Source organism: Condylura cristata, unplaced genomic scaffold, assembly GCF_000260355.1.
Source record: "Condylura cristata isolate star-nosed mole 26May11 unplaced genomic scaffold, ConCri1.0 scaffold00016, whole genome shotgun sequence".
In the NCBI taxonomy this organism is placed as follows: domain Eukaryota; kingdom Metazoa; phylum Chordata; class Mammalia; order Eulipotyphla; family Talpidae; genus Condylura; species Condylura cristata.
Genome location: NW_004567117.1, coordinates 46,930,056 through 46,941,898, shown reverse-complemented (window position 1 = coordinate 46,941,898; position 11,843 = coordinate 46,930,056). Strand labels below are relative to the sequence as shown.

Here is an 11,843-nt window from a genome sequence, read left to right as displayed (position 1 = left end):
CGCGGGTTACCTGTAGTCACACCAGGGGCACCGGTAGGGCTTCTCGCCGGTGTGCACGCGCTTGTGCCGGGTCAGGTGGGACTGCGTCGTGGAGGCGAAGTTGCACTCGTCGCACTTGAAGGGCTTTTCTCCTGCAACAGACCAAGAAGGGCTGCGTGAGGGGTCGGCGTCGGGAGGACCGCTCGCACCTGGGCCGGGCTCAAGAACAGCACCCGGTGCCTGCCGGACGCCTTTACATTAAATATTTAGTAGCTATTGAAACGCCCACCTGTATTCTCAGGCTGAGAAGATCTAAGCTCGCACAGATGCCTACTTCTCCACTGGAAGAGGTGCCAGGCGACCTCATGCGCGTAGAGAACGTTTTTAAATTCGGAAGTGACCTTTCTTACAGCGGTGTAAATTTTGGAACAATACATAACTTTCCCTTCCCCTCAGGTGCGGTCACCCTAGATGCCCGCCCCCAAAGCACCCACAGCCCGTCACTGCAGTCTATGGGCGCTCGCCCCGCCACACACACACCCGCTCTTGCTGCGTGGCGGAAAGCCAGCGCTGCACTGGGGTCTGCTTACAAACTCCCCGCACTGAAGGCAGTCAGCCATCACAGGAGGTTGAAACCATGAGAAAGAAAGCTCACAACAGACACAACTGGCTCAGATAGTGAAGAACTGACCAAGTCTTAGAATTAAATATGGCGAAATTGATAAAATCAGACTATAAACTGACCACAGCCCAAAGCACTGATAAAAAGCACGACAATTCCCTCCATCCAATAAAACACGCAGAAGCACGGAAGAAGGACTGAAGGCGAGAGGGAACCCCACCTTAGGCCCCCTTCCTGCACCCGCCCACACTCTGGGCGCGGCCCTCCGGCTGGAGACCCCTCTGCTTCGGCTGTCTCTCATGACGCGCACACTCACACGCTCACAGCGGTCACTCAGCCTCCAATGTGTCCTTCTAGCTACACTGGCTAGTGGGCACTTGAAATGCAGCTATTTAATATTAATTAGTAAAATTTTAAATTTAAAATTTGATACTGAAAAAAAGACTTGTTTGACAGCTTTTGAATGTTAATCTACTTTTTGAAGTGTAAACTTTATCAAATCGAAATAAAGATCACATTTTGCAGATAAAAATGTAGCATCTGAATTGATGTGATACAACCATAAAATACACATGAAATCTCAAAGTCCTAGAACAAAAGAATAAAATATTACCAGTGATGTTACATGGCTTATCGTGCTGGAATAATCATTAGGATCTGTTTGGTTTCATTAACTACTTCTGGAATAGTTACTTTTTTTTTTTAAATAGGTTATCAGAAAATCCAGACTTAAAGCTGTGTGGCTTGAATGACACTTTTATTGAATAACAATTAACTAAAAAAAGCCTCTCTCTTCTCTTTCCCCCAAAACGGCTATATCACAGATACTTTCTCAACAAATTTTTTCCTTGAAAATTTTCCCTAACGGGTGTTTTAATTTTCTGTACGCGCAGTGATTCCACTTAATATTTATTTCCCATATCCCATAGTAGTTTAGGCATACTGGCTTACCAGAAAGCAGGATGAGAAACACCTCCATCTAAATTTGCTCTCCGTAAGTCCCAGCCGCAAAGCCATGCCCTGAAAATTGGGGAGCTTGGCAACCTGCCCCACAGGCCCCCGGCCCAGCAGAGGGCTGCCGGCCCGGCTGCGCGCCCGCCAGCGCCTCCTCTGACGCGCCGGGGGGCAGCTGGAGTCGGGGTGCCGCATGCGCAGCCCGGGTTTTGCACTCCACGTCTCCTGGATGCGCGGGATCAGGGCAGGCGGCGAGCGGGAGGCGGGGCGCAGCTGCCTCCCAGGAAGCGCTCCGGGACAGAAGAGACCTCCGGAGGGTGGCAGAGCTTGAGCGGAGACCCTCAGCGGACTCTACCAGGAAGCTGCGATGTAGTCTTGTCTGAGACCTCCGCAAGGTAGAGTCGAGTCTGCGCACGGCGAGGAATTTTGCCTTGTGGCCACGTGCCCTCAAGTTCAACCCGGTCTACTGTACAGCAGCCCGGCGGGAAAGGCCTGGTCTCGGTCTCCGAACCGAGGTCAGGTCGCTGAACTTGCAGTGGACAACTCGGCTGTGTGGACGTGACCTGCACAAACAGTCCGTGCTGGTGGCGGGACCCGGCTCGCTATGAGGGGCAGCGTACGCTAATCGTCGTTTTGCACCGGGAAGCTGCTGAAACTCCTCAAATTTGACACAGAAACAGTCTGTGCCATGGGGAGACAGAAATACCACACATAAGCCTGTCTGAAAACGCTCCCATTTAGTGAAGACCTCAACTGTTCGTTAAGCCCCCCGAAGACCCGATATCAAGGAGCTCCCGGCCAGAGCGCAAAGCGGGGCCCTGTCTGGGCGGGAACGGCAGCGAGGTGGGTCTGCGGGGCCCGCCCCGCACGCCGGCCTCTCGGGCCCAAGGAGCCGGGGGTCCACGTCCTGGCCTCAGCCCTGCCCAAGCACTCAAGCACCTGCTTCTTCACTGTTTATCAGACAGGATGCTCTACAAGGGGGCAGGGGTGGAGACGCACTCTGTGCTTTGTTCTCTGGCTTTCCTTGGGTCTAGCTTCCCGTCTGCACTGCTGTGCCCACCCCTGCTGCTCCGGACCAGCCCTGCCGCGTGGAAGGGCGGACCCGTCGCGTGTTTGCATTCTGGGGTGTCGCCGGGGGAGTGCTGTGCACCCGAGTCTTCGCCTGGGCAGAGGCGGCCTTTCGGGCGGTGGCTGCGGCGGGAGGCCGGGCCCCGGGGCAGGGACACACTGCGCGCGGCCTTCGGAGACCCGGCTGCGGTGGGGTGCGGCACGCACGGGGGTTCCCGCCGCTTGAGGTCGCCGCTGAACGATGCTCAACATGTGGAGGACCGAGTCTGCGCTTCCTGGGCAAACGGGTGCAGTCTCTGGCCAAGCGCCTGTTCAAACCCTTTAACCTCTTTCTGATCAGTTTCTTATGCCTTTTTTTAGCGTTCTTCACCTAGTAGAGACACAAATCCTTTGGAAGACTTGGGATTTACAAATATTTTCCCCAGTCTGTGGGCTGTCTTCATCTCTCATGCTGTCTTCTGAAAATAAATATAAATTTAGCTTTCAATGTATTAATTTGTAATTGTCCGTGTTACGATTTCTCTCCTTCAGGAGCCAGACTTCTGACGTGGTACCTACGAGACTTTTGATGATTTGTGTTCACAAAGGTTTTTCTCCTGACTTTTCTTCTAGACTTTTATGTAGCTTCAAGCCGTGTCCTCAGGTCACTGATCACTTGGAGCTAATTCTTGCTGAGCGTGACAGAGGGTCGGGGGCGACTTATTCTGAGGAGCCAGCTGTCCCAGCACTGCGCCCTAGAAACACGGACCCGCCTTTACTCCTCTGTCAAAAGCCAGCCAGCCGGGCCCCACGAGGCACCTGCCCGCCCAGCACAGGGCTGAGTGATTTCACTACGTGGCTGCATACCACGCCTGAAGCTAGCGCCCTAGGGCTGCAATACGGACTTCTTCGCAAAGCTCCAGACACTGCATCTCCACACGAATTTTAAAATCGTCTTGACAATTTCTTAAAAAAAGAAAACGGACCGATGATATTTGAAGCAATCCAAGTAAGAAATGAAACCCTGGCGAGAGCTGAGTTCTGATCTCTGCTCCCGGTCCACCCGTCCACCTCCGTCGCCTGAGCTGCTGCCAGCGTCCAGTGGAGAGGCCTGGCGCTGTCCCTGGTGAGTCCTCTCACCCCTCCCCGCATCTCTGCCCTGCACCCCAGTTCTTGTGTGCGTACGTAAAGAAAATGAAGACAAAAGCAACAACTAGCGCACACATCGTGCGCGGATCTGTGCACCGTGAGGCAATGTAACACTGCCACGTGACTGCAGCTATGCCCTAGAACCCCAAGTGAAGAAGCGTCACTCTTCCACGCTAGCACAGTGAACCTAAGCGGCCCATTTCAGCGTTTCCCCGTCAGGTAAGTTCACAAATACATTCTGATGCTTTCTGTTTCCGTTCGACCTATTTGAAAATGTGCTGGCATCACAGTTCACTGCTAACTTGTGTGTTCCGATACCCCCGGTGGAATCTGGTGCTCCTCTCACACGACCGCGGGAGCGTGGGCAGGGAGCGAGGGTGACCCTGCGGACTCACGGCGTGAGGCGGAGCACAGATGCGAGGCCACCTACTCGCTCCGGCTCAGAGACAAACATAAGCTTTTAAGGAATATATTAAATACGGCTTGTTTCACTGAAACTTAGGGCACTTTTCTGTAACACTATTTAAATTTAAACGCAACAATTTCCAAGAAAAATGCCATTTATATTCTTTGTAATTCTAATAATTTGAAGCGCGCAGGGAGCCAGCATCGTATTGCAGTCTGTCACGAGCTGCCGTTTCACGGTTAACTTGACGACGCTATAGCTTAACTTGCGCAATATGACATCATTAATTACACTCAGGTTGACGAAGAAAAAAGACAGAGGTCCGACGTGCGGCGGGCTGTGGCGCCGCTCGGTAGCCGCCTGGGCTCGCACGAGGAGCAGACGGGTTTTCTCAGACACGACGGGCGCCCGCGGCCACGCGCCAGCACCCGGCTGCAGGCCCTGCCAGGCCCCGCCTCTGGTCCACGTGCGGTTTCTTCAGGGAATTACTTCGGAAATAGCGAGGCGCTTTCTTGCTTGTTAGTCTCCACGTAGAGCCAAACTCATACGGTCAACATCTGGACTATAAAATCGGAAATGACAAACGCTGCCGAAGAATTTCAGTGAATGCTGCGAGATGAGAGGCGTCCCTACACCTAGCAGGGACAACACTTCTGACCGACTGGCCAGCTCATCTGCTTAGGAAACAGCCCCTTGGGGTGGCGGAGCCAGGGCCGACACGTGACCAGAGCGACGGCACTGGGGCAGTGTCCCGTGAGCCGCAGGACCCGTGCGCACGGCCTCCCCGGCGGCGGGGGCTCGCCGCCTCTCGCCTTCTCTGCAGGACAGCACGTCTTCATCTGCACGCTGTTGCTCTTCCCACTCCTGCAGGGCCAACCGCGGCCGCCGCACGCCCGCCGTGGAACACTCTGCCCTCAGGCGCTGTGACAGGAGCCGCGTGCCCGGGGCCCGGGGCCCGGCCGGGCCAGTGGATGTGGAGCCGGCCAGGCCGCTCGTCTGCGCGTGAGGATTTGCTCTGTGCCCTTGAATCAGGGGTCTCTGACAGGTGATAAAAGTAAATCTTGGAATGGGAGATGTTTCGCGTCAGCCCCCTCGACAGGCTGATTGCAGCCGGGAATTATTTATGCCATTCGGGGCGCTTCTGATACCGATCCCTTTCCAAGCTGACGGGAATGTGCGTGGGCCCTCTCTGGCAAAAGGTAAACCGTGTCGAAGAGGGATACATCAGAGAGATACAGATTCCAAGTGCGACACACAACCCTGGGCTTGGGGAGAAAGTTGTTGCTGCTTGAATATTATAAATCCAGCACAAGAGCCGGGGCCTGCACTGAGTTGTGCTAAGCTGTTCGGCTGCAGCAAACAGTCTTAAGAACTGACTTTGGTATTAAAGAATCGTGTTTGATTTGTGCCAGAGAGGCAGATAAATGCCAGCAAGACAGATGCCTCTGTCTGTGAGACAGTGTCCTGCGTGGTGTAAAGTTAATAGCAAAGTAATAAGGAGCCGCTGGACCTGACATAAAATATAAAGTTGTGCCGGCTCGATGCAGGCCTCGTGATGGATCACCTGTGACGCCCGTGCTCACAGCACTGCCGCCCGGGTGGCACGGGCGAGCAAGGCCGCGCGGGCCCCCGGCCACGGGAGGAGGGCGTCCCCCGCCGCCCGGGCGTGGCCAGGGAGCACCGGCCGCACGTGCAGCCGTCGGGGAACAAAGCAGAGCCCCCAGGAAGCCCAAACACACAGGGCAGCTTCTCGGCCACAGCGGCGGCCTTCACGCCCGGGGCCGGCGAGGCATCGCAGACGCTCCCAGCGGCTGCGGGGGGCGTGAGGTGACCACGGGTGCGTGTCCAGCACTCTCACACGTTGAGGGTTTCCCTTTAACTCAGCCTCACCTGGATCCCGAATCGTAAACACTGAAAACCTACAAGGAATGACCGGCGTTACCAACAAACCCCAGCCGGGGGCAGCCAGCCCGCAGCGAACCGCCGGGCGCCCCGGGCCACTAAGGCGGCGTGGTCACATGACTGGCCGTCGCTGCCAGTGACGGAGGTCCTGGCGGTAAGCGGGGGAGCAGCGCACAGACCAGCAGTGTGGCGGGCATTTGGAATTATTAAAATAATTACGAATCCGACCTGTGATCGCAAACCAAGCCGGTAATCAATTTCAATAAATGCTTAAGACTCTTCAACCGTAAGCGTTTCTCGCCAGGAACCTACTCTGCTGTCGACTCTCCCGGAAGGCGCATCATTAAAAGCCAGCTCCCCGCACCCTCCCGCGCGGCGTCCTCACTGCCATGCCCTCTTCCTTGCAAAGGCCACAGCACTGGCTAACGCCACACCTCCAGCAGCGCGGACGGGCTGGGTGCAGAAGCACCAGCAGGCGGCGAGGAGAGGGCGCCCGCCCGATGCCCGCGCCCGCTGCGGCCCCGCCCAGGGCCCCGGCGCCCACAGCGCGGCCGGCCACACGCGGAAGAACAGGTGATCCAAACGCACGCCACGCCAGCACGGTGCTCAGTGGCTGCCACGCACACGGACTTTAGCAAACTTGCGACACGGGCGGGCCCGGCACAGACCGCGGCGGCCCGCTGCTACTGACCTGTGTGCTGCCGGCGGTGCTTGGTGAGGGCGTGCCGGGTCCCGCCAGCAAAGCCACAGAGGTCGCACAGGAACGACTTCTCGCCTGTTGCAACAATAAACAGATGAGGGACTGCAGAGGTCACAGATCATTAAAACATATCTATCAAGGCTTTCAGGGTTACTAATTCCTCCAATCAAATGTTTCCATGTAAATATGTCAAATGGGAATGAAATTACCACTGCGGTTTATTGACTGTGATAAAATCTGAAAAGCACCACTGAACATAATTACATACTTGTCAGACCCATAAAAATTAGCTTTATTATCAATGGAATGGTTTTGTACAACTTCATTTCTGGTAGATGTCTTCCAGATGGGGCTGCTTTATGCACTTGAACAGTTTTTATGCATACCCTGATTTTTTACAATTCCCATACATCTGGCTTTCCGAGCCGAGTAAAGATTGCTTGGAATAGTTAATATATAGTCTGTATGATTCTGCTTAAATAAAGCATACTGAATTTTCTAACTACCAAAGGATACTGAATTGGTTTCACCTGATTCTATCAGGTCTTCTCTAATAACTTCCCACTCAATAATATGAACTAAACGGCTTCCCCGCACACACTGGAGATCCCCAAAACAATAAAATGCACAAACTCAGCACCGACAGCTCTTCAGGGCTGATTGTTTCTCAGATTTTCACGGCACAAACAAGAAGTTTGTGGGGTGCCAAAGCGCTCCCACTCCTCATCTGTGACACTATCTGGACAGAAGACCTCGCAACAATTAGAGACGGAGCAGGCGGACATGTGCTAAAAATATCAAATGCTCGCTTTGGGCGAGGGCCTTTCCGCACGCAGCACTCGGCCGGCGGCTGCCCAGGCAGCCTCCTGGCCGCGGCACTGCTCGGCCGAGGCCGGCGGCCCGGCCCGTGGGCTGGGGAGAGGGCACGGGGCCGAAACGGGGACTGGCCGAGATTCGGGATGTCATAAAATCCTTTCCTAGAGAGCAGAAGAAGCCACTTGCGTCGACCTCCATCTTCCTAACTCGTTTAGATACGATGCAACAAGTCCTCCAGTTTACCCTGGGTGCTGCTTTGCTCTCAAGTGTCTTTATGCAGGGACAGAAACTACCTCGCGGCCCTTTGGACGTGGCAATGGCCATCCCAGTGCCGGCAGAGAACAGTGAGTGTGGGGAGGCCCTCAGCTTCGGCATCGGGCGGCACGTGCCGCCCGACGTGGGTGCCGCCAGCTTGTCTGGGCAAGCAAACATAGGCCCGCACAGTTCTAACCAAATTGTGCTTCATCTTATTTCCCAATGGTATGTTAAAATGCTCTATTTTAAAGTAACTCTTGTCCCTTATAAAACAGAGCCGGGTTTAAGGATTTGCCCTGCCCGACTTACTATGTGGGGTTAAGTTCAAAATGGGAAGAGAATAGAGTAGATGGGCTGCAAAGAATAAAGTTTAATTATGATCACTCATTTAGCTATTTAGCCCATTTGAAATAGAAATCTTTCTAACTAGCTGTATTATCAATTAAATCCAGTAACACTGAACGTAGGCTGTTTTTTTTTGTTTGTTTGTTTTGTTTTTTTTCCCTTCCAGAAGATAATTTCCTCAGGAATATGAACACACTGTTCTGCGTGGGGCAGGAGCCAAGCAGCCTGCAGGCGAAGCCCGGTGTGTGCGAGGTGTGTGCCCTGCAGGCCGGCCGGCCAGCGGGCCAGGCCTCGGAGGAGAAGAGCGCTTTAATCCTGGCCTTCAGGGAAGCGAGAGAGCTTTACCCCAATAGTGAACTTCTTTGTGATCGCCATCATTCTTACAATAAAAACATTAACAAAAACGCTATTCTTCCTGAGGGTAGTGCCCACAGCCGCACAGGCGGCAGGCGCGTGTGGGGCTTCATTCCCTTTCCCATTTGAAGCGCCGCATAGCGTGAAGACAAGTCGTCAGCCCCCGGGGAGGGGTGGGGGGCGCAGCGACCTTGGCTTTCGGGGCGCAGGGTTCTGAGGCCGTCCCTCTGCGAGGGCGCATATGCCATGTTTACCTTGGTGGTGTGATTTGTTTCCATTCCAAATTCAATTTTCACTTGCTTTTTTTTTTTTTTTTTGAGGGGGTAGGAATTATGGTTGGATCGTAAGCAGCAGAGTGTTTTCAAGAAAAAAATTCAAAAGAAAAAGGCAAACTCAGGTCCTACTCGGCGTGCGAGGCTATTTCCCAAGCCGATTTACATGGCTGAGGCATAATAAGAGACTTTTCTTAACAAGTGGAATTAGTTTCAAGTGTGCCTCTTTACATTCAAATGTGGAAGAACATGGAAACCAATCCTTTATTTTCCATCAGAAAACGGCCGCTGTCCCTCTCTCTCATTACGGTGCAGACTACAAGACCCAACAACAAAAATCCATATTATTGATCCAGCCAAGTCTCCACAATTATTCTTTAGAAGGAAACGCCGACGATAAATTACATCTGCACTGGCTTTTCATCTGCTGTTCGATATAAGTGATCTCTCAGGGCAGGCTGGAGACCTTAAATCGTCAACGCCCTTGTCAAGGAAGCTAAGGAGGCCTGGGCTTCCCACAAACTGCTTCAGAAGAACTTTTAACCTATAATTTCTAACAATAATATAGGATTCTTGGCGATCAGAAGAGCATTTGGGAGTGATGATTAAAATGTATTAATTTTCTCTCTGAGACAAACCGCACTCTGAGCGGTCTGCGAGGGACAGCACCGGCCGGGGCGCCCCGGGGCGCGGCCACGCAAGCCCCCCAGGAGCTCCCGCCCGCTGGCTCAGTTCCGCACAGTCTTTCGTTGTTTCGGGGTGAAATGTATGTGACTTTGTACTTGGTAAATGTCACCTAGAAACGCCGGCGCCTCTGTGCCAGGAGCTGACCCTGTTGCCCTCCTCAGAGAAACGCTGACTCAGCTAAGCATCTTTAAATGGGGCCCCACACCAAGACCCAAGTGCCCGGCCGCAGGGCGCCGGTTCTCACGAGCACGCCGCGTTCCCGAGCGATGCCACGGAGAGCCGTGCGCGCGGGCGGGGGCGGGCGCCCACCTGTGTGGGTCCGGTAGTGGTCCTTCATGGCGGAGGCCGTGAGGAAGGAGTAGTGGCACGTGGGCCAGGAGCACTTGAACGGCTTTTCTCCCGTGTGCAGCTTCATGTGGTTGTTCAGGGCCCACTTCTCGGTGAAGCTTCGGTCGCACAAGTGGCATGTAAATTTCCTGCGCGGGGAAAGAGAAAAGAACGTAAGCGCGGCCCACTCGGAGGGGCCCAGGCCGCCCGGCCCGCCGCCCGGGGCCCAGATCCGTGCGCCGCAGGAGGCCGGCGGCCTGGTCTGTCATGTCTGTATAACCAGGCATTGATTTTTCTGTCGGGGCCTGGCACTTCAGCCATTTATTCTCTGCTTTGCGGTTGGGCCCAACGGGTTTGAAAAATTCTGTTACAGTCCAGTCACCCCTGAGGCAAATGTGAGAATAGATTTCACCTGTACAGGCCTCCACCACTTATCCAGGGCATGGCTGTCAGAGCAGAGGCTAAATGAAAAGCTATCCATACTGAACCACTCAGACAGGCCTGCTCTCTGCCGGGCGGCGGCGGCCGGGGCTGCTGGCCGGGGCCAGGGCTGGCCCGCCTGGACAGCACTCTGCCCACAATGTAGCCGATGGCCACTACAACGCATCCCTGCAAGAACAGGAAAATCCCAAAGGCATTCCCCGGACGAGGTACCCTGGGTACTGCGTTTCCTTTGATCAGAACAAAAATATGTCCTATAAACTACAAAACCTGTCTTTGAGGAAAAACCAGCCTCAATTCTGCCTCTGAAAAACAAACAAACAAAAAAACACCTGGAAGTAACAAATCGGCACTCACACGAGAGAGCGCTCCTGCTCGCAGTCCGCAGCGTGAGATCGCCCAGTGTCTGCCATGACCAAGGCAGCAGGAGCCTCTGAGCGCCCCGGGATGCTTCCTCGGTTCCTGTTCTGTGCCCTCCCCGTGCCCGCGAGTCATCGCTAAGCCGTGTATTTCATTCCGCCACGACTGAGCTGCACCGACCCCTGTGGCGACCGCAGGAGTGTCCAACAAATTCACTCAGGGCAATCAGCAGCCAAACAAAGGCGATCCCAAACCCAGTGTTCGAAATTCACACGTGTCAGTAAACCATGACGTGCGGTGCCAAGAAAAAGACTCAGGGGCGTGGCCTGACGACGAGGAACCGGGCTCTATTTTCAGTATGTTAATGCAGTTTACAAATTAGGCTGCAATCTCTAAATTAGGATATAAGTAAGGGGATGTAAAAGGAGTATATGTCCCCATAAAGCCTTTGATCAGGATTTTAAAATTTTCCTTAGTCCTGTCAGGGTAGGAAAGGATCCCGGGCCTCAACCGGTCAGCTCTCCCATGGTGAGACAAGTGCGCATTACAGTGACTAATTAATCACTAGGAGTCTCACAAATTCTTAGGACTGAACTTTTAAGTTACCTTGTGTAAAAATCCCTCTTCATTTGTTCCATGTAACCATATTTTTAACGTCAGATCTTAAGTGGAAGAGAAGTAAAAACTGCTAGCTATTTAAAAGAAACATCACATAAAATATCATAAATGCTTATTAAAATCATCAGTTAATAGATCTCTATAATGGATGTGGGGAGACATCATATTTACGCCCATGAACACAGAATGAAATCACCACATGATTTGATCATTGCTTACGGGTGCTAGAGAATGACAAATAGAACTAAATACTTTGAAATACACTGTAAAAAAAAATCATGTCCGTATATCTCTTTGACGGGTCTTCATGCATTTAACATTTCAAAACCGTGACAGGGATCTTATTTCCAAGATAAATTCCCCTATCTGCTTATTTCTTCATGTATTTATTGTGGATCTAACCTTCTCCTACAAGAAATAAATAAGGAGGTTAAGTAGATGCTATCTTTTAACAAATAGTTTCTCCAGACTGTATTACAACTTTATGAATGACAAACTAAATCCCTCATTTTTAAATCTACCATGATGCACATTTAGCAAAATTACATCTATGAAACCTCAATATATGTACTCTATTATTCATACATAATAAAAATGTTAAACTTGAGC

At 52.7% G+C, this 11,843-nt stretch overlaps 1 protein-coding gene across 1 annotated transcript in view; it reads right to left on the bottom strand.

Annotated features, from left to right (window-relative positions):
• Nucleotides 1–6: 6 nt before the first annotated feature.
• Nucleotides 7–11,843, bottom strand: part of ZNF407 (zinc finger protein 407) — a 187,423-nt gene continuing 175,586 nt past the window's right edge. The window contains exons 10-12 of the mRNA XM_012725807.1: nt 9,798–9,964; nt 6,751–6,834; nt 7–131 (exon numbers count right to left, since the gene is read on the bottom strand). Coding sequence (XP_012581261.1) covers nt 7–131; nt 6,751–6,834; nt 9,798–9,964 — 376 coding nt within the window. The remainder of the gene's footprint in view (nt 132–6,750; nt 6,835–9,797; nt 9,965–11,843) is intronic.